The sequence below is a fragment of the Narcine bancroftii genome, chromosome 4, assembly GCF_036971445.1.
Source record: "Narcine bancroftii isolate sNarBan1 chromosome 4, sNarBan1.hap1, whole genome shotgun sequence".
In the NCBI taxonomy this organism is placed as follows: Eukaryota; Metazoa; Chordata; class Chondrichthyes; order Torpediniformes; family Narcinidae; genus Narcine; species Narcine bancroftii.
Genome location: NC_091472.1, coordinates 127010944 through 127034698, shown reverse-complemented (window position 1 = coordinate 127034698; position 23755 = coordinate 127010944). Strand labels below are relative to the sequence as shown.

At 37.1% G+C, this 23755-nt stretch overlaps 1 protein-coding gene across 8 annotated transcripts in view; it reads right to left on the bottom strand.

Moving 5' to 3' along the window:
- The window catches only part of acad11 (acyl-CoA dehydrogenase family, member 11), a 63296-nt gene that overhangs the window by 14226 nt on the left and 25315 nt on the right, over nt 1-23755 (bottom strand). For all 8 annotated transcript variants that reach the window (XM_069932770.1, XM_069932772.1, XM_069932773.1 and 5 more), the window contains 6 exons: nt 23254-23404; nt 22697-22842; nt 19826-19999; nt 11651-12060; nt 3440-3580; nt 3198-3335 (listed from right to left, as the gene is read on the bottom strand). In XM_069932770.1, coding sequence (XP_069788871.1) covers nt 3198-3335; nt 3440-3580; nt 11651-12060; nt 19826-19999; nt 22697-22842; nt 23254-23404 — 1160 coding nt within the window. The remainder of the gene's footprint in view (nt 1-3197; nt 3336-3439; nt 3581-11650; nt 12061-19825; nt 20000-22696; nt 22843-23253; nt 23405-23755) is intronic.

Here is a 23755-nt window from a genome sequence, read left to right as displayed (position 1 = left end):
ATAATCAGGAAACAGAGCAGTTGGAAAGGGAAATAGTAAATATAGAAAAAAAATTAGCAATGAAGGAAGATACAATTAAAAGAAGAGAATTGGCGGATAAAAAAATAAAGTATGAAACATTACAAAGGTATAAGGTAGAGAAGAATATAATGAAGACAAAACAGAAATATTATGAACTGGGTGAAAAAATGCACAAAATCCTAGCATGGCAGCTTAAGACAGAACAAGCTAACAAAATGGTATTGGCATCAAGGAAAAAAGACAAACAAATTACATATAATCCAAAAGAAATTAAGGAAAACTTTAGAGAATTCTATGAACAATTATACCGAACTGAAAACGAAGGGAAAGAAGGGAAAATAGATGAATTTTTGACTAAAATTGAACTACCAAAACTACAAATAGAGGAACAAAATAAATTAACAGAACCATTTGGAACAGTAGAAATACAAGAGATAATAAAAAAATTACCAAATAATAAGACACCAGGAGAGGATGGACTCCCAATAGAATTCTACAAAACATTTAAAGACTTATTAATTCCGCCCCTCCTGGATATAATCAACCAGATTGATGAAACACAAAGCTTACCAGATTCATATAAAACAGCAATAATTACAGTAATACTAAAACAAGGGAAAGATCCACTCTCACCAGCGTCATATAGACCAATATCTTTACTAAACACAGATTATAAGATAATAGCTAAACTATTAGCAAACAGATTAGCAGAGCAGGTACCGAAAATGGTAAATTTAGACCAAACTGGATTTATCAAAAAAAGACACACAACAGACAATATTTGTAAATTTATTAACTTAATTCATGCAGTAGAAGGAAATAAAGCACCTGCAGTAGCAGTTGCTTTAGAAGCAGAGAAGGCCTTCGACAGAGTAGAATGGAATTATTTGTTCAAAGTATTGCAAAAATTCAGTTTACCGGAGAAGTATATTAATTGGATTAAAGCATTATATAAGGGACCGTTAGCGAAAGTGACAGTAAATGAACATGTATCAAAACAATTTAACTTAAGCAGGTCAACGCGGCAGGGATGCCCACTATCACCTTTATTGTTTGCGTTAGCTATAGAACCACTAGCAGAATTGATAAGAATAGATAATAATATAAAAGGAATAAAAATAAAAGACAAGGAATATAAAATCAGTCTATTTGCGGACGATATTATAGTGTACTTAACAGAACCAGAACTATCAATAAAAGAATTATATAAGAAATTGAAGGAATATGGAGAAGTGTCGGGTTACAAGATAAACGTAAATAAAAGTGAAGCAATGCCTATGAATAATGCGGATTTCTCAAAATTTAAGAAGGAATCTCCATTTAGATGGCAAATGCAGGCAATAAGATACCTAGGTGTACAAATAAACAAAAATCTCGGCCAATTATACAAACTCAATTATTATCCACTAATGAAAAAATTACAAGACGATTTAGAGCATTGGAAAGATCTACCACTAACACTGATAGGAAGGATAAACTGTATTAAAATGAACATTTTTCCAAGGATATTATACTTATTTCAGGCATTGCCAATACAACTGACAGAAAAATTCTTCAAAGAGTTAAAGAAAATAATAAGGAAATTTTTATGGAGAGGGGGGAAACCGAGGATAGCACTGGATAAATTAACAGAAGGGTATAAACAAGGAGGCTTACAATTGCCAAACTTTAAAAATTATTATAGAGCCGCACAATTAAGATACCTATCAGATTTTTATCAAACAAGGGAAAAATCAGACTGGACGAGATTAGAATTAGATAAAATAGGGGAAAAGATACCTGAACACATATTATATAAATGGGATGAAAAATTGGTATAACATAGAACTTCTCCAGTATTACATCATCTCCTCAATATTTGGAAGAAGATTCATGTAGAAAGAAATAAAACAAATTATCAATTACCAAAACTAATATTGACGCAAAATAAGTTACTCCCTTTTACAATAGATAACCTTTCCTTTAGAGAATGGGAAAAAAAAGGGATTAAAAGAATAGAGAATTGTTTTTCAGGAAGTAGATTCTTATCCTTTGAACAAATGAGAGATAAGTACAATATAACGGGAGATACAGCGCTGGCATATTACCAACTGAGATCCTACTTGAATGATAAATTAGGAAGCAATTTGAGTTTGCCAGAGGGAAGTAACCTTGAATATGTGATTACAGATACAATGTTAATCTAAAGGTTTATAACAAATATGTATATTAAACTGCAAGAAAAAGAGAATGAGGAAACAAATGGTAAAACTAAACAAAAATGGGAACAAGATTTAAATATAAAGATAAAAAAGGAAACATGGGAGAAATTATGTTCTGGAACGATGAGAAATACAATAAATACGAGGCTACGTATGATACAATATAACTGGCTACACAGACTATACATTACACCTCAAAAGTTAAATAAATGGGACCCAACAGTATCTGATAGATGTTTTCGATGTAAAAAAGAAATGGGAACAACAATTCATGCAATCTGGACATGTGAGAAAGTAGAAAAATTTTGGGAAGATCTCAATCAGATATTAAATAAAATAACAGAAAACAATATACCAAAGAATCCAGAGATCTTTCTTCTAAGTAACATAAAAAACAAAGAATTTGGAATTGATTTGGAGGAGGCACAAAAAAGATTTGTTAAGATAGTCCTAGCCGTAGCAAAAAAATGTATTATGTCAACCTGGAAATTGGAAGATAATCTGAAAATACAACAATGGTATATAGAAATGAACAAATGTATTCCATTAGAAAAAAGTACATATAGTTTAAGAAATAATATTGAAATATTCGAACAAATATGGGAGCCTTACATTAAATACAATAGCGAAAACCTACCGCGGACAATCATTACCTAAGTTGATGGAAGGAGAAGGAAAGAAAAGAATGGACTCAGTAGAATTTCTGGTGTATTTTTGTTGAATGACAACATTATCTGACTGGTTTAATGTAACCTAGATTGTATACCTAAAATGGATGGGGGGGGGGGGTGGGGGGGTGGCTTGGGAGGAGGGGGGGGGGGAGAAAAAGTCACTGTATATGTGTGAAAAAGAAAAAAGTGTGTAGCATGGCTAATGTGATTTATGGTGTGAAAAATAAAAAATTTAAAAAAAAACTACCTTCCCCAACAATGTTTGAACTGAGCCAGAGCAACGGCATCAGAATATCCATCATACCTGTGGCTCAGTCATAGCAAAACAGGACCTGATTTTCCCCTCCAATAAAGGCAAAAGCCATTGCCGTTTCTGTGCTTCAGTTCCATATTTCACCAATATCTCCATATTCCCTGTATCTGGTGCAGAACAATTAAAAATCTGTAAAACAGGATTTGTAATACAAAATTTAGCAACTCATGTAAATAACTTTCAGTAGACCACATCAGGGAATCCACAAAAGTTCAGAAATTAAACAGTATTACCTCAGGTGCAAATAGGGACCTTCCCATAACCTCACACAAGAAAGCATATTCCAAGTTTGTCAGTCCGGCTCCATATTTAGCCTCAGAATCAGTCTCCAGTGGTAAAAACAAATTCCAGAGACTGTTTGCTTTGGCTTCATTCTGAAAATACAAAATAAAGATCCTTTCACAATTCATTATTAGGCAATATCTGCAATAATGTTCTCATTTTTCTCCAAGCTACCACTTCACACAAAAATCTCCAACAACTTTGCATTTACCATCATGTTAGAGATCCCATCTCCAATGTCTCATCACCAATATCAATCAGCAGGCTCGTTTGTGGCTACATTGAGGCTCCTCTACAACCCATTCACATTTTGAATATCTCAAAAATCCCCTCAAATCTATGCTACCTCTCCTAATTTTTCTACCTGCACTTTTCTATGTAGATGCTATTTTAAAATGCTATTATACAAGCCAAACTGAAATTTCAAGTGATTTATATTTAATTGTAGTGAGCCAAGCAACTGCACAGTTAGACGGGCCAAATCGACGGCCCAGTTGGTTGAGACAAGATGGCGCGGACCCCCTTTCCTTCTCAGAAGCCCACATTTGGTGACCCGCAAGCAGTGCTAGAGATTCAAATAAAGTTCAGTTACTGGTTCACCCTCGTGCTGTGTAGACGTGCTTCATTTCAGTTGCGCTGCCATGAGCAGCCGCTACAGTGGTGACCCTGATGAGTGACTGTGCAGTTAGACAGGCTGAATCGTCGCCCCAGTTGGTTGAAACAAGATGGTCCAGGCCCCCCTTCACTTCTCAGGAGAAGCCTGCATTTGGTCACATGCATGTTACCCAGGAGATGTCACCACTTCCTGGTTGTGCATCGCTGGGCAGGCAGTGACTCCGCAACATGCTGACGTCACTTCCTTAGACAAGCACTCCACAGACAGGATTGGGTCGTCCCCTTAAAGCAGCATGTGTTGCCAAACTAGGGCTTCTCTTGAGAAGGGAAGGGGACCCACGCCATCTTGTCTCAACTGACTGGGGCAGCAATTAGGCCCTTCTAACCGTGTGGCCGCTCGGCTCGCTACACAATCCCTTTTCTTCCCAATACTGGCGATTTCTACTCACCAATGAGCTGGCCAATTCAGTTAGTCAACAGCTCCATCAAAAGACATTCCAGCCTACAATTAAATCTAATTTCCAAGCTGCAAAAATAGTTTTGAACAGCCCAGGTTCCAAATTACACTATTATCCATGAGGCTGGGTTTTTTTTCCAAATTTTATTAATTTTTTTTTAAAAAACAAAATACAATCAAATAACAGCAAGAAATTTTTAGATACATAATTTAAATAAAAACACTCCCCACTCTTCAGCCAGCTCCCTTAAGGGGAGCCAAATACAAAAATAAAACAGAATAATATGGAATATATAGAATATTTCAAAGTATTTTCAAATTCATATACTCCAAATAAGAAGACCGCATATTAACAAAGAAAGAATAATTATCATGCAAGTTACATGTAATTTTTTTCCAACGGAATACAAGCTCTTAATTCATTATGCCATCATACTTGTTAATCCCCACATTATCTTTCCAAGTACTATCAACACATTTTCGTGCTACAGATAACGGTAAACGTACAAATGTAATTTGAAATTTATCCAACCCCAATCCCTTCAAAGAAACCAGATAACCCAACAAAAAAAAAAATCGATGGGTCTAATGGTAATTTAATCTTAAATAATTTTTCCAAGGCCAATCTAATTCCTTTCCAAAATGGTTGTACTTTAACACAAGACCAAACAGCATGTAAAAAAAGTTCCAGTACATAGTCCACATCAAAAACAAGAGTCTGAATTACTAAACCCATATTTTTTTCAATTTCTCTGGAGTCAAATATAACTGATGTAAAAAATTATAATTAACCTTTCCATATCTTACATTTGTCAATTTAATTCCACTGTTGTGGCACATAACCTCCCAATTGTCTTCAGGAAAGATACAAGTTAAATCACTTTCCCATTTAAGTCTAGATTTCTCCCATCCCCTTTATCCATACTATCATGTAACAATTGATACATATCTAAAATATAACCTTTCTTTGGTATAGATGAAATCAAAGACTCAAATTTCATCAACATAGGTAAATTCATCTCTTTACCATAATTCTCTTTTATCAAAGCTCTAAGTTGTTAGTACACAAATACAGATATATGAAATTTCTCCCTCAATTGAGTAAAGGAAAGAAACTGTCCTTCTTCAAAGCAATCCTGAACTATCTTTATACCTTGAGAATTCCATCTCTTTAAATGATTATTAAACATTAAAAAGGGAATGTTGATTATGGTATAATGGAGTTTGAATTAATAGTTTACCGTTTGACCCTAAAACCATATTTCTTTTACTCCATATCTTTAACAGGTGCTTTAATACCAGCATATTACATTCCCACATAGACAACAGACTCGCCAAGGCAAATAGCGCCTTTGGAAGACTACACAAAAGAGTCTGGAAAAACAACCAACTGAAAAACCTCACAAAGATAAGCGTATACAGAGCCGTTGTCATACCCACACTCCTGTTCGGCTCCGAATCATGGGTCCTCTACCGGCACCACCTACGGCTCCTAGAACGCTTCCACCAGCGTTGTCTCCGCTCCATCCTCAACATCCATTGGAGCGCTTACATCCCTAACGTCGTAGTACTCGAGATGGCAGAGGTCGACAGCATCGAGTCCACGCTGCTGAAGATCCAGCTGCGCTGGATGGGTCACGTCTCCAGAATGGAGGACCATCGCCTTCCCAAGATCGTGTTATATGGCGAGCTCTCCACTGGCCACCGTGACAGAGGTGCACCAAAGAAAAGGTACAAGGACTGCCTAAAGAAATCTCTTGGTGCCTGCCACATTGACCACCGCCAGTGGGCTGATAACGCCTCAAACCGTGCATCTTGGCGCCTCACAGTTTGGCGGGCAGCAACCTCCTTTGAAGAAGACCGCAGAGCCCACCTCACTGACAAAAGGCAAAGGAGGAAAAACCCAACACCCAACCCCAACCAACCAATTTTCCCCTGCAACCGCTGCAATCGTGTCTGCCTGTCTCGCATCGGACTTGTCAGCCACAAACGAGCCTGCAGCTGACGTGGACTTTTTACCCCCTCCATAAATCTTCATCTGCGAAGCCAAGCCAAAGAAGAAGAAGATTACATTCCCATAATAAATTCATATTCCACTAACTTATGAACTGATGTACCTCAACCTAAGAAATACAAGCCATTTCCACCTTCGCCCAACTTGGAGGTTGGTCCATATCCATCAATCTACAAATTTCAACTGAGCTGCTTCATAATAATTTTGAAAATGAGGTCATTGAAGACCACCCAATGCATATTTCCATGTAAGTTTATGTAAAGCTACTCATGCTAATTTTCCCTTCCATAAAAATTCCCGTACCGCGCTATTCAAATCCTAAAAAAATACTCTTGAAAGTAAACAAGGTATCAACTGGAACAAATATTGGATTCGAGGAAAAGTATTCATTTTAATACAATTTACTTGACCAATTAACATTAACGGAAGAGCTTTCCATTTAATCAAATCTATTTTAATCATTTATAATAAAGGAACATAATTTAATTTATATAAAGATTGGTAATCTGCATTTCCTGTTATTCCCAAATATTTAATTTTATCTGACCATTTCAATTTTATAATACTTTTATATTCCGAATAATCTCCTTCCTCAACTGGTAATACTTCACTCTTATCCCAATTTACCTTATATCCAGGTAGCTCCCCAAATTTCAGCAAACAATCTTGCAAATATTTCAAAGACTGCTCTGGTTTTGTCAAATAGACCAACACATCATCCACAAATAAATTAATCTTATATTCATCATCTGCAATTCTCATCCCTTTAATCTTATCATTCTGTCATATTGTCTGAGCTAACGGTTCAAAAGCCAATGCAAACAAGGTTGGTGATAATGGACAACCTTGCTGAGTCGACCGCGTTAATTTAAATGGTAAAGAAGTTTGACCATTTGTCACCACCCTAGCAATTGGGTTTTTATATAAAGCTTTAACCCAACCAATAAAATAAGGGCCAAAATTAAATTTCTCTAACACCTTAAATAAAAAATTCCATTCAACCCTGTCAAAAGCTTTTTCTGCATCCAGTGCAACCACTGGTTAGGTTGGTGTCTAGATGCATTGACCAATGTAATCAATCTAAGAATGTTATCAGATGCATTTCTATTCTTAATAAAACCTGTTCGATCTACATGTATCAACTAAGGTAAATATTTCGCAAGTCTATTCGCTAATACTTTTGCCATAATTTTACAATCCACATTTAGTAAATAAATAGGCCTATACGAAGATACTTTCAATGGATCCCTATCTTTATTTAAAATCACAGTAATTATAGCACTTGAACAAGATTCCAGCAACACCTGATCCTCAGTTATTTGCTGTAGAATATCTCCAAATACCGAGGATAAATCTTCATAAAATATTTTATAAAATTTAGCAGAAAATCCATCATCCCCTGGTGACTTCCCATTCGCATCTCTTGTATAGCTTCTTTATTCTCAAAATCTGTAAATTCTAATCCCCTAACCTCCTCCTCTCCTAAAACAGGTAAATTTAATTTAGATAAATAAGAATCAATAGAACTAGCATCCTGCTTTCCCTCAGAAGTATATAATTGTTGATAAAATGAGAAAAACTGGTCATTAATTTCCTGAGCTTAAAAGGTAACTATTTGAATTCTTTTTAACAGCATTAATAATTCGCGATGTCTGTTCTGTTTTTAATTGCCATGCTAACACCTTATGAGTCCTCTCACCTAATTCATAGTAATGTTGCTTAGATCGATTAATTAAACGCACATACTGATAGGTTTGTAGTGTATTATAACGTAGTTTCAACTTCGCTAAAGCTGCCTTTTTATCTTCTGTAACATTTTTCTGAAATTCCTTTCCCAACTCAGTAATTTGTTTCTCCAATGTTAAGCATTCCACCACATATTGTTTTTTAACTTTCGTAGTATAACTAATAATTTGCCCACGCAAATATGCTTTCAAAGCATCCCATAATACAAAAGTATTACTTAATATTGTCAGCCAGAAATAAAGCAATCTGTTCCTTAACAAAAGTAACAAATTCTGGTTTCTTTAATAGCATTGTATTAAGCTGCCATCTATAAGACAATTGCACCACTTCCAGACTTGCACAAGAGAAAAACAACATAGAATGATCCGATATGTCCCAGCTTTTATTTTTGGCTTGAAGAACTCTACCTTGTAAATGTGCCGATACCAAAAAAATCTATTCTAGAAAATGAATCATGTCTAAATGAATGAAAGGAGAAATCTTTCTCTGTAGATTTACTCTCCTCCAAATATCAATTAAATTTAAATCTTTCATCAAGGCCCCAAATTGTATTGCCATCTTTGATTTCCTTATACTTTTCGGAGACCTATCCAACAAAGGATCTAAAACACAGTTAAAATCTTCCCCAACCAAAATATTTTTCTTGGCCTGATTTAACAAGAAAAAAAGCCTCCAACATAAACCTTTCATCATCCACATTAGGTGCATAGATATTTAACAAAGTCCATGATTCAGCAAAAAAATTACAATTCAACCTCAAAACCCACCCTGCATTACCTTCAAAGGATTCTAATTCAAATGGTAATTTCTTATGAATTAAGATCACTACACCTCTCGCCTTAGAATTGAAGGAAGAAGAAAATATATAACCAACCCAATCTCTCTTCAATTTCATATGTTTTTTTCGGTCAAATGTGTCTCTTGCAAAAAAGCAATATCAACTTTCATTTTTTTTTATATAAGCCAATACTTGTTTATGCTTAATAGGATTATTCAATCCCTGGACATTAAAAGTTGCAAAATTCAAGTTAGACATTTCAGTAAAAATTTTACTATAAAATATTACTCCCCTTTCTAATTCCCTAAATATTCTAAACCCCCCCCATATAAAAATACCACAAAAACAAAAAAAAATATATAAACCTCCCCTCAGTAAACTACTAAAAAGTAGTTACTCCTTAAAAATCTGGGTGTGGTAAAACCCACTAGTGGCAGACGACTATCAGGTCTCAGTATCATCCACCCCTCCAATCAGACTTTCACAAAGTAATTATACAGACAAATTCAACTCAACGATTCTAATCCCAATATCAAGAAGACTTTGCGTCAATTCAACCTCCTTCCCATTCTTTCCGTGTTTCCCATTCTTTCCATTCCCATTTCCAATTACCCTCCTTTTAGGCGACAATAATGGTGACCGACCATTTACTCACAAATCTGGTAACGAATTAGCAAAAATTAATGCATCATGATCATTTTCAAAAAATTGAGACTGAAAATTCCCATAAAAAACTTTAAGTACAGCCGGGTAATGAAAAGCAAATTTATAACCCTCTCGCCACAATGCTATCTAATAATTTCTTGACTCAGATCAGCAAAGAAAAACATTCTGTTATTTTGAACCATCATTGGAGTCTGATTTTGCCGCGCCTTCTGCACCTCAACTCGTAGTATAATTTCTCTATCTTGATATTTCAAAGAACAAATCAAAACTGTCCTCAGTGGTTGACCTGGAAATGATTTTTTCCTCAATGCTCTATGCGCTCGATCCAACTCCAGACCATCTGGAAAAAATTCCTTGCCCAGTACCTCAGGAATCCATTTCTTAAAAAACTTTACCGGATCTGAACCTTCAGTATCTTCTGGGAGACCTACTATTTTTACATTTTTTCTTCGACCTTGATTCTCTAATGAGTCAACCTTCTTCTGAATCCCCCATTCCACAAAAGAATCCTCCACTTTTTCTCTATTACAATCCACTTGATTTTTACATTCAAAAAAAGCTTCTTCAATTTTTAAAAAATGATCCTGTACAGTGTCCAGTTTTTATACATCTACTAACATCATTTTTAACTACAGTCATATCTTTCTTCATAGAGGTCATCTCTTCACACATATTGTTCATTTTAGTTTTCACTTCCATAAATCCTTGATTTATCTGAGCAGACATCTGCATTGACATATTTTCCATTGATGAGCAATCCCTTCCAATATTGTAAACACAGAATCCAGTCCAGGTCCATCACTTCCCCTTGAGGCCTACCTTCTCTGGTCCCAGTCACCATATATTCTTCCTGTGTTGATTCCAATAGCGCTGGGCTCTCCTCCTCTTCTGACACAATGGTTCCTCTTCCAGTGCAGCTGCAGGTCTGGATACCCGTCAACAGCGCGCTGACCTCGTTAGCCTGCTGTCTTTCGGGTTCCCCCACAGCCCAGATCTTCTCTAATAAATCTCAAACTTGCAACACACCGCACATGCCCGGAAGAGTCACTGACCACGCAGGTGCATCCTCCGACGCTACATTGCATGCCCCAAGACCACCAGGCATTACTGCGGGCTCGCGCGTCTGTCCCCGCTCGGCCAATCCGCCTGCACGCCCGGGCTCACGAGTCAGGGCCGACCGAGCTCATCACAGAACTGGCGCCATCTTGTGGATGCGTGATCAGCGCCGGTGTAATACTCAGCCGAGCAGGGATCCTTTGAGGCTTAGGAACTCCAGTCAACAACTCCATGGCTTCAACTTGGTAGGTAGGCCTTAATTCTTCAACTCTTTTATAGGGTAATTTCTTCTATAACTGAGTTTTTGATTTTTTCACCTTTCAATCCTCCACTATTTCAAAGTCTGTAAATACTACTTTTAACAACTTTTATGTTTTAAAATCGGGTATTTATAAGTCTAACTGGGGAAAGGTGGAACTGCACGTCTTCCCTTTACGGCATCTTGCCACGCCCCCCCCCCCCCCCCCCCCCCCCCCATCCCATCCATGAGGCTGTTTGATGAGAGACTGACTTGCTGAGAACACAACACAATGGTAAGGGAATTTATTTCTCAAAATTGCTTCAGATATGAAGCGCATCTTAAAATGCTTCTTCCCTCTAAAATTAAGGAATGGATTTTTAAATCTCTTCCTCTTCAATCCACACTTTACCAAAAGCACAGCTGAATTATTATCCCCACATTCTTCCGTAAATATTAGTTTGGATCTCCAGGACCAATTATTTTAGTACATAGACTCATTGGTCTGGCATAAAATACTGGAACACAATTTCTGTATAGTACAATTAAATACAGGAACAGTAGACAAACTCTTAACCACAATTAAAATCACCTTCAATTCCTCTACTCTAGGATTTGGGATCCATCGACTTGCAGTTCTCTGGTGATTCACAAGTTCCTGCTCTTGGGGGTAGACATGTTTATCCATGAAGTCAGTCAGCATGTGGTACAACTCCTGCACTCGGATAGGTAGTCCCTCAGGTGAGATGATTAAATGTCCTTTAGGAACTGATACTAAAAGTCTGCAGTGGTTAACATCAAGCAAAGAGGGGGACAAGAAACTTGTTGGTGATGTCCTCTGTCTGTTCCATGTTGAGTACCTTCTCACTGGAGGAATTGGATTTCCAACAGGCATTGAATTGAAGATTCGGAATCCTTCTCTTACAGCAAACATCCATGCCAGGTCAGCCATTTTCTCAGCAAGGTTCCCAATGTCTCCAGCTTTATTTGAACTTGCCTGTCCTAAACAGAATGTAATGAGAAAATGAGACTGCTCGATTATGTATATCCAGCAACTTGTGCAATGGATCATTAATATTTCAATTTGAAGGCCATAGTCCAGGATGCCCTTGCAGGATAAGAGAATAACAACAGCAAATGCAAGGGCTGGTGAGGTACTACTGTATTGCCACTAATTATAGTTTACATTTACAGATTAATATACAATTTTCAAACCCTTGGCTGTCATACAGTCAAACATACTCAGGACAGCAGATGTCTTTGCTATAGGAATAAATGGGTGAGAGAGACGTTATTGAATAATTTAAAATGATGACTGCATGGAAGGTTAGTCAAAACAATTTAGTCACTTGGTATTCAGGATGTGGTAATAAATTGGATAAGAGATTGGTTTTGAGAGAGAAGGTAGAGTGGTAGAAGATGACTGCCTCTCTGACAGAAGGCCTATGACTAGTGCAGTGGATCTGGATATACAGATACACAATTCCTTGAAAGTGGTGTTGCAGATAGATAGGGTTAGAAGGTAACGTTTGGCACACTGACCTTCAAAAATAAAAGAATTGAGTTGGGATGTTATGTTGAAGTTGTACAAGATAATGGTGAGGTCAGATTTGGAGTATCGTGCTCAGTTTTGATCAGTTATCTACAGCAAAGCTATCAGTAAGATTGAAAGCATGCAGAGAAGATTTACAAGGATGTTGTCAGGTCCTGAGAAGCCAAGTTATCACAAAAGGTTGAATGAGTTAGGAGTTTATTCCTTGGAACAATTCCTTGGAACATAGTAGAATGAGGGTGATTTGACAGGTAAATGCAAGCTGGCTTTTTCCACTGAGGTTGGGCGAGGCAAGAATTAGAGGGCACGTGTTAAGTAAGGGTGAAATGTTTAAGCGTGACATTAGGAGGAAAATCTTCAATAGGAGGATATAATCCAATACATAATATTTTATCCCATAAAACCCCCCCACCTCTATCCACCCCCCAGCCCACCCAACCCCCTCTAAACTACTCCAGAAGAAAAGAGAAAGAGGAGGAAATCTATAACAATTCCATTTGATCATTTGCCATGGATTGGGTTCATACCACCAATATAAGGGAAATAAATAATAATTTAGTCGCAAATGTTCCATATATGGCGATGTTGAACAAGCTGTCGGTGGAAGTGATGGATACGGGTTCAATTTCAACATTTTTAGGAGGGGTATGGAGGGCTATGGTCCAGAAGCAGGTTGATGGGATTTGGCATAATAATAGTTCAGCATAGGCTAGGTGGGCCGAAGGGCTTATTTCGGTGCAGTAGTATTCTATGATTCTGTGATGAATGAACAAGACAATAGTGAATATAATCAATATAATCAAGACAAACAGATTATTTGGAAATGGATAGGATCCTAGAAGAGATTAAAGTCCTGCATTTAAAAGGGTTGTTGCAAAATAAGTGAGATGCTTTAAAATCAATATTTCCTGATTTTCATTTTTGATCTTCTTTCGATGGTTTTTTAAACATTTTTTTTATTTTTCACACTATGAACCATACTGACCAAAATACACACAAACATTTCCCTCTTGAATATACAGTGTCATTTTCTCCCCTTTTTCCCTTCCTCCTTCACCCACCCCCTCCCCACTCACTCAATATTCAACATTAAACAATGAAATCACACAATGAAAATAAACAAGAAATTTGTGTCTTCTACTTTTACATACTTGGTCAGTTCACTTCTCCTTCTGTCATTTTAGGCGGTGGAGGTCCGCGGTAGGACTTCTCTATTGTGTTCCATGTACGGTTCCCAAATTTGTTCGAATACTGTCATGTTATTTCTTAAATTATACATTATTTTTTCCAATGGAATACATTTATTCATTTCTATGTACCATTGCTGTATTCTCAGGCTATCTTCTAATTTCCAGGTTGACTAATACATTTTTTTACTACAGCTAAGGCTATCATAATAAATCTTTTTTGTGCTCCATCCAAATCGAGTTCAAGTGCTTTACTTCTTATATTACTTAGAAGAAAGATCTCTGGATTTTTTGGTATGTTGCTTTTTGTACTTTTATTTAATACCTGATTCAGATCTTCCCAAAACTTTTCCACTTTCTCACATGCCCAAATTGCATGTACTGTTGTTCCCGTTTCCTTCTTACAGTGAAAACATCTGTCTGATACAGTTGGGTCCCATTTATTTAACTTTTGGGGCGTGGTGTATAGCCTGTGTAACCAATTATATTGTATCATGCGTAACCTCATGTTTATTGTATTTCTCATAGTTCCGGAGCATAGCTTTTCCCATGTTTCATTCTTTATCTTTATGTTTAGATCTTGTTTCCATTTTTGTTTGGGTTTACAGCTTGTTTCCTCATTCTCTTTCTCTTGCAGTTTGATGTACATGTTTGTTATAAATCTTTTAATTATCATTGTGTCTGTAATCACATATTCAAAATTGCTTCCTTCTGGTAACTTCAGCCTGCTTCCCAATTTGTCCTTCAAGTAGGTTTTCAGTTGGAGGTATGCAAACATTGTACCGTGAGTTATACCATATTTGTCCTTCATTTGTTCAAAAGATTATTTATTTCCCGAAAAACAATTTTCTATTCTTTTGATCCCTTTTCTCTCCCATTCTCGAAAGGAAAGGTTACCTATTGTGAAAGGGATTAGTTGATTTTGCGTCAATATTAATTTTGGTAGTTGATAATTTGTTTTATTCCTTTCTACGTGAATCTTCTTCCAAATGTTGAACAGATGGTGCAGTACTGGTGAATTCCTATGTTGCACCAGCTTTTCATCCCACTTATATAGTATATGTTCAGGTACCTTCTCCCCTATTTTATCTAGCTCTAATCTGGTCCAATCTGGTTTTTCCCTTGTTTGATAAAAATCTGATAGGTATCTTAATTGTGCTGCTCTATAATAATTCTTAAAGTTTGGTAGCTGTAAGCCCCTTTGTTTGTACCATTCTGTTAATTTATCTAGCGCTATCCTCGGTTTCCCCCCTTTCCATAAGAATTTCCTTATTATTTTCTTTAGCTCCTTGAAGAATTTCTCTGTTAGGTGAATTGGTAATGATTGAAATAGGTATTGTATCCTTGGGAAGATATTCATTTTAATACAATTTACCCTTCTTATCAGTGTTAGTGTTAAGTCTTTCTAATGTTCTAAATCGTCTTGTAATTTCTTCATTAATGGGTGATAATTTAGTTTGTATAGATGGCCTAGATTATTATCTAGTTGTATACCTAGGTATCGAATTGTTTGTGTTTGCCATCTAAATGGTGATTCTTTCTTAAACTTTGTGAACTCCGCATTATTCATTGGCATTGCTTCACTTTGATTTGCGTTGATCTTGTACCCCGATACTTCTCCATATTCCTTCAATTTCTTATGTAATTCTTTTGTTGATATTTCTGGTTCTGTTAAGTATACTATGATGTCATCTGCAAATAGACTGATTTTATATTCATTCTCTTTTATTTTAATCACTCTTATTTTATTTTCTGTTCTTATCAGTTCTGCCACTGGTTCTATAGCTAATGTAAACAGTGAGGGAGATAGTGGACATCCCTGCCTAGTTGATCTGCTTAATTTAAATTGGTTTGATATATATCCATTTACTGTCACCTTCGCCAATGGTCTCTTATATAGTACTTTGAATAAATAATTCCATTCTACTCTGTCAAAGGCTTTCTCTGCGTCTAAGGCAACCGCCACTGTTAGCGTCTTGTTTCTTTGAACTGCATGGATTAAGTTAAGGAACTTACAGATATTGTCCGTTGTTCTTCTTTTCTTAATAAATCCAGTTTGATCTAGTTTTACTATTTTTGGTACACAGTCGGCCAATCTGTTTGCTAATAGTTTAGCTATTATCTTATAATCTGTGTTAAGTAGAGATATTGGTCTATACGATGCTGGTGTCAGTGGATCCTTCCCCGTCTGTGGTATTACTGTAATTATTGCTGTTTTGCATGAATCTGGCATGTTTTGTGTTTCTTTAATCTGGTTCATTACTTCCAGGAGAGGAGAAATTAATGTCTTTAAATGTTTTATAGAATTCTATTGGGGGTCCATTCTCTCCCAGCGTTTTATTGTTTGATAGTTTTTTTTAATTTATCCTGTATTTCCTCTATTTCAAATGGTTTTATTAATTTGTTCCTCTTGCAATTTTGGTAGTTCAATTTTAGCTAGAAATTCATCTATTTTGTCTTTTTTGCCTTCGTTTTCAGTTTGATATAGTTGCTCGTAGAATTCCTTGAACTTTCATTGATCTCCGTTGGGTTATATGTAATTTGTTTGTCCTTTTTCCTTGATGCCAATACCGTCCTTTTAGTTTGTTCTGTCTTAAGCAGATAAGCTAGTATTTCGTGCGTTTTTTTCTCCTAGTTCATAATACCTCTGTTTTGTCTTCATTATGTTCTTCTCCACCTTATATGTTTGTAGTGTTTCATATTTTATTTTTTTGTCCGCCAATTATCTTTTTTTTGTATCTTCCCTTATTGCTAATTCTTTTTCTGTACTTGCTATTTCCCTTTCCAGCTGTTCTATTTCCTGATTGTAGTCCTTCTTCATCTCAGTTACATAACTTATTATCTGCCCTCTGATGAACGCTTTCATTACATCCCATAGTATAAACTTACCTTTCACTGATTCTGTATTTATTTCAAAGTACATTTTAATTTGTCACTCAATGAATACTCTAAAATCCTGTATTTTAAGTAGCATGGAGTTTAATCTCCATCTATACGTTCTCGGTGGGATGTCCTCCAGCTCTATTGCCAATAACAGGGTGAGTGATCCGATAACAATCTAGCTTTATATTCCGTTTTCCTAACTCTCCCTTGGATGTGGGCTGACAACAGGAACAGGTCTATCCTTGAGTATGTTTTATGTCTACCCGAATAATATGAATATTCCTTCTCCTTTGGGTGTCCATATATCCAAAAGTTACATTTCCTGCATCGATTTAACCATAAATTTGGTTACTTTGTTCTTTCTGCTATTCTTTTTTCCAGTTTTATCCATCTTTGAGTCCCCTCCTAGCAGTATATTTCCCTGTGTAGCTGCAATCTTCAAAAAGATATCTTGCATAAATTTCTGATCCTCTTCATTAGGTGCATATACATTGAGCAAATTCCAAAATTCCGAATGTATCTGACACTTTATCATTACATACCTCCCTGCTCTATTTTGATTGGTACATTTTTATTGATTAATATAGCTACTCCTCTGGCTTTTGAATTATATGATGCTGCCGTTACGTGCCCTACCCAATCTCTCCTTAATTTCTTCCGTTCCACTTCAGTTGGATGTGTTTCTTGCACAAATGCTATATCAATTTTTCTTTCTTCAGTAAATTTAACAGCCTCTTCCTTTTGATTTGGTTATGTATTCCGTTATATTTATAGTCATATAGTTCAACATGGCCATTTCATACTTTGTTTACCTTTCCTTTCCGCTTCCTCATCACCACCTTTCCTCCTTATCCATTTCATTTTTGAACACACTGTAAGACACTTCTAAAACATAAAATATTTCCACTATTCCCACATCTAAAATTCCCTTAACCCCAAATGTCCCCCCCTTCTCTGAGTTGCCCCTTGTCCCTTGCCGGGCAACCACATCTCCCCTCTCCATTTGGATTGCGAACCCGCTCGCAAGCGTCAACTGATTTTGCAGTGACTGTTATTCTCTCCCACCCACCCCCTCCAGAAAACTTTTTATCTTCACGTATAACAAAGCTCACCCTCTTAATTCCCCCCTTACTTCCTTTCTTCCCCTTCTTAGTTCTTATACATTATTTTTCTTCTTTATATGAAGTTTGTCATAATTCTTGTTCTTGTTACATCTCTTCATCTCTCTGTCTGTTTTGCAGGCTTTCTCCTGATCCGAGAACAGTCTGCTTTGCTGCCCCGGGATAACTATTTTAAGCACCGCTGGATATCTTAACATAAATTTATCGCCTTTCTTCCATAGGATCGATTTTGCTGCGTTAAACTCCTTCCTCTTCTTCAGGAGCTCAAAACTTATGTCTGGGTAGAAAATTTTTTTTTGACCTTTGTATTCCAGTGGCTTTTTGTCTTCTCTCATTTTTTTCATTGCCTTCTCCAATATATTTTCTCTTGTCGTATATCTCAGGAATTTTACTAGAATGGATCTTGGTTTTTGTTGTGGCTGTGGTTTAGGGGCTAATGTTCTGTGTGCCCTTTCTATTTCTATTCCTTCCTGTAATTCTGGCAATCTTTCCTGGTTACCCTGGGGATCCATTCTTTTATAAATTCTTTCATATCTTTGCCTTCTTCATCTTCCTTAAGGCCCACTATCTTTATATTGTTTCTCCTATTACAGTTTTCCATTATATCCATCTTCTGAGCTAACAACTCCTGTGTTTCTTTAACTTTTTTTTATCAGATTCTTCCAATTTCCTTTTTAAGTCGTCCACTTCCATTTCTACGGCTGTTTCTCGTTCCTCCACCTTGTCTACTTTTCCCCCTATTTCTGTCAATACCATCTCTAATCTACTCACTTTTTCTTTTGTACCTTTTATTCTTCTTTTTATTTCATTAAATTCTCGTGTCTGCCATTCTTTTACTGCTTCCATATATTTTTCAAAACATTTCCTATCTATGTACAGTCCATTCCCTTTATCTTCTATTTCTCTGTACAGAACTTGATGTTCTCCCTCCTCTTCCCCTGAGTCCATTCCAGGACCTGTGTCCTGTACCTCTCTTCCTTGTATCTGTGTCTCTTCTGACTTTCTTGTTGGGCTGTTTATCTCAGTTTGCTGGGTTTTTTAAAAATTAATGGTGTCTTGATGTTGGTCCTCTTCCTGTGGGCTGGTCATCTGCTGCGTCTCTGATTTCCTTTTTTCATTCTCCTCCCTCCCGTTCCCGTTATTTTCTGTATCTTCCCGCTGGGAGCCCTGCTGTCGGGTCTTACTCAGTTGTTCAAGTTGTGGAGTTCCACTCCTCAGCTGGTCCCCCCTCCCGTCGGTGTTGTCTTTGTCGTGCACGGTTGTGCACCTCTATTTGGCTCCATGAGCCATCCTTGTAGTCTTGCGCTCGGTGGGTCGCGACCCTGCGGGGCTTCCACTGACCTCAGGGAGTGGGCTCCTCTCTCCACGGCAGGTCCCTGCTTCTTCGTACAGATAAGGCCTTCACCTTTCTCTTCCGACGTCTTCTTCTTTTCTTCCCGTTGTTTTTGGCTTTTCTTTCTTTGGTGCCATTTCCTCCATGCCTTTATTTTTTATTTGTTGTGGTTTGTGTGTCTGTGACTTTGCTTTTTCTTTACTTTTTTTCTTCTTTTCTGGAGAGGGCTGGTATTCTCCTACCGGCCACTACTCCATCACGTGACTCCTCTTCTTTGGATAGTTGAAGAGAAATCTTTCCACATACCTTCTTTCCTGAGTTACCAAATTTCATATTTGTTTCTTCCAGGAAATTAATTAATTTTAATCACTGAAATGTCTAATTGGAACATGACTGAATGGGTCAGTAATTGTGTGGATTTTCTAGCAGGTGTAATAAAAAATTGCTCTCCTCCCCCATTAAATAATGACACCAAATTAAACATCCTAGCCAATGGCAACTGATCGGTAACTGCCTAGTGTTACAAGATGCATGCCAATAGTGATGCCTCAAATCATTTACAAAGAGAAATACCCTTCCAAAACTCAATGTGCAGAAAGAACATGGTCCATAGTCCAGTTCTTTGGAGCTGGATCATGAAGAAGTCTATTGGACATATGAGAAAGCACTTCTTGGCATGGTCTACTCTCACCTTGAAGTGACCGCTTGTAGACACCCTGGAGTATGGCTGCTACTCGGAAGAAGGAGAAAGCCATATAGAAGTTCCAGTTCTCAATGGGATTGATCCCCATATTGTCACAATAAAGAGAAAGGTATTCCAAATCAGATGGGATTCCTAATTTCTTCAAATTGTAGTTATTCATTCCTATGACAGCATGGAAAGAAACTAAATTAGGGTTGAACCACAGCATTAAATCAACTTCCTCAACCACCACTCAAATTTCAGTGGACTAAATTTAAAAAAAACCCATGAACCAATATCAAATACATACAAAATCAGAGCAAGTTCGGAATAGAACAGGCCTGTGTGCTGGACAATGTGAAGATTAAGGAAGAGGAAGTGTTGGATTTTTTTTTGAAAATGTAATTTATAAACAATAATAAATCATACAATCAAAATACAATCAAATACATAATATTTTATCCCATAAAACCCCCCCCCACCTCTATCCCCCCCAGCCCATTTAACCCCCCTCTAAACTACTCCAGAGGAAAAGAGAAAGAAGAGGAGGAAATCTATAATAATTCCATTCGATCATTTGCCATGGAATGGATTCATACCATCAATATAAGGGAAAAAATATTAATAATTTAGTCACTTATGTTCCATATACGGACTCCAGGTTTTAATAAAAAAAGAGTAATTATTTTGTAAGTTATATGTTATTTTCTTCAAAGGAATACATGATCTCATCTCTACATGCCATCATTTAATAATTTAGTCCCATTTTTCCATGCAACTGCAAGACATTTCCTAGCCACTGCTAAAGATAGTCTTAAAAAAAAAATTTGAAATTTATCTAATTTTAATTCCAAACTCAGTGTTTTAATGTAACCCAATAAAAATATCTTCGGGTCCAGTGAAATTTTAAATTTAAACATTACTTTCAAAAACTCCTTAATTTTATTCCAAAAAGGTTTAACCGTCTCACATAACCAAACCGAATGTAAAAAGGTACCAACTTCCTTATGACATCTAAAACATAAATCAGAGGAAACTTATTTATATTTCTTCAATTTCTCTGGAGTCAAATATAATTGATGAATAAAATTATAATGAACCAATCTATACCTTACATTTACAGTTTTGGTCATACTATTCTCGCATATCTTGAGAAATAGACATTTTCAAATCTTTCTCCTACTTCACTCTAGTTCTATCAACATCTGGTTTAGACATCTTATTCTGCAATAATGCATACATATCAGATAGAAATCCTTTCTTACCACCATCAATAAGTAAAATTTCATGTTGGATCAAGATTGATAAGTCCCCAGGGCTGAATGTAATATACCCTAGGTTGCTCTTGGAAGTGAGAGAAGAGATAGCTGGGGCAGTAGTGACAATATTTGAATCCTCTTTAGCTGCAGGGGATGTACCGGAGGATTGGAGAATGGCAAATGTGGTCCTCTTGTTTAAAAAGGTAATGGGGAGAATCCTGGGAATTATAGACCAGTGAGTCTAATGTCTGTGGCAAACTAATGAAGAGGATTTTTAGGGATGGGATCTGTGAGCATTTGGAGAAGTATGGCCTAGTCAGGGATAGTCAGCAAGGTTTTGTGAGGGGAAGGTTGTGCCTAACGAGCCTAGTTGAGTTTTTTGGGGAGGTGGCAAAGGAAATTGATGGGGTTGGGGTGGTGGATGTGGTCTACATGGATTTTGGCAAGGCATTTGACAGGGTCCCCCATGAGAGACTCATCGACTTATCCATCGAGTCGATCAGATGTTTGGGAGAGTCTGTGGAGTGCTGGGCTTCAGTGATAGGGGGATTGAGTTCAGGAGTAGAGAGATCATGTTGCAACTCTACAAATATCTGGTGAGACTGCACTTGGAGTGTTTGGTTCTGGTTACCCCATTGTGGGTGGGGTGTGGAGGCCTTGGAAGGGGTGCAGAGGACATATCTATATATAGATATATATGTATATATATATATATATATATATATATGGTTATATTTACCAGGGTGTTGCCTGGATTGGAGAACAGGTTTTATGAGGCAGGGTTGGGACTTTTCTCTTTGGAGCATAGAAGGAAGAGAGGAGACTTAATAGAGATCTACAAGGTTGTGAGAGGAATAGAAGAAGTGGACGGCTTGTGTCTGTTTCCCAGGGCAGGAATGGCAAACACCAGAGGACTTATGCACAAGGTTAGGGGAGGCAAGTTTGGGGGAGGTTATTTGTACGGGGAGTTGTGGGTGCGTGGAGTGCCTTGCCTGGGATGGTGGTGGAGGCTGAAATATTAGGGCATTTGAGAGACTCTTGGACAGGCAGGTGGATGGAGGAAAAATGGAGGATTACGGGGAAGGCTGGGTTTAGTACTTTTTTTTAGGGATATATGGGTCGGCACAACATCGAGGGCCAAAGGGCCTGTACTGTGCTGTAGTGTTCTACAGTCTATAAACCATAGTGTTCCAAACTGATTCAGTGATATCACTATTTGGCCCAAAGCAAACAAACTCTGATACAAGTTTCACTTCAGAGACTTAAGTCTATCAACTTCATACACTGAAGTCCAATCCAAAAAACATATTGTGCCTTTGGAACTGCTGTACATTTGAGGTGTTAAATCAAGGCCACAGTTGAGCCACTGACCAGTCAGATGAAGGCAGAAATTTCAATGATGTTGCTTGAATGGCAAATTAATTTATGTAGTGATTTGGCCACCATTTATCCTCAATGCTGCCAAAAACAGGCTAATTGGACATTTATCTTACTGTCAACTGAGGAAACTTGCTGTTACAAATTGACAGCGAGTTTCCCGATTAAACACATAACTTACTACAATATAAATATGTTCTTTCTTTCATTTAGAAGTAAAGGAAGACACATTAACTCATATTACCTTTCAAAAGTGGGAAGTCCTCTGGGAGATGGTGTGCAACACAGTTATAAGCCACATCACAAATAGGATCACCCAGAGTAGACAGCTCCCAATCCAACACTGCCAGCACCTCAGGTTTTTCAGGGTGGAAAATAAGATTGTCCAGTCTAAATCAGAGGCAAGGACAGAAAGAAACCAGGGGGGATGAGGTGTTTGATAAGGATGGAAGGGTAACAGGAAGAAGGTTTAAGAAAATGAACACATGAAGAATAGGAAGTGAGTAATAGAGAAACAAAGAAAATAACAAGAAATAAAATCAAGTATTTATAATTAATATTCTAGTTTAAAGTTACACTCAATGGATAACAGATTTTTAAGGTATTATTTTAAAAACAGCGATGGCCTGGTAACAAGTCTGAATAAGTGTTGCGTCCCATCATTGAAGTCAAATCTTCCAAGGCACACAAAATTTAAACTTTAGTCCTAAAAAGCACACTCAACTGTTAACTCTGTAGCTTGTGGAAAAATTCTTCTCTGATGAAACTATTATCATGAACTTGGACAGATATAATCCACACCTGAAGTCTCCATGGACCACTGTGATCTTTTCTTGCTTTGGGAGGCGTTGTGGAAGCCACTCTATAAGTCGTTCCATTGCTGGAATAACACAAGTCTCACTTGCTCGATACTGCTTTGTCCATGTCCGAACCTGGCGCTCCATGTAATTCCCTAAGAATAAAATATACTTAAAGCAATACTAGGACAACAAAAAGAAGTGACAAGTAAAACACGAAAATCTGTAGACACTGTGGTTGAAGTAAAAACACGAAATGCTGGAGAAACTCAACAGGTCAAACAATGTCCTTTTGTACAGAAAAGTAAAAATACATAAATGACATTTCGGGCTTGAGCCCTTAATCAAGGTAAGAAAAAATGTTGGCAGGCATCCGAAAAAAAGAGTGGGGGGAGGAGGTGTGCTCGCAAAGGCAGGAGATGATAGGTGGAGAAGGGAGGGACTCTCCAACTAGATGGCATTAACATAGATGCCATTAACATAGACACACATAGACTTTTCCTGTT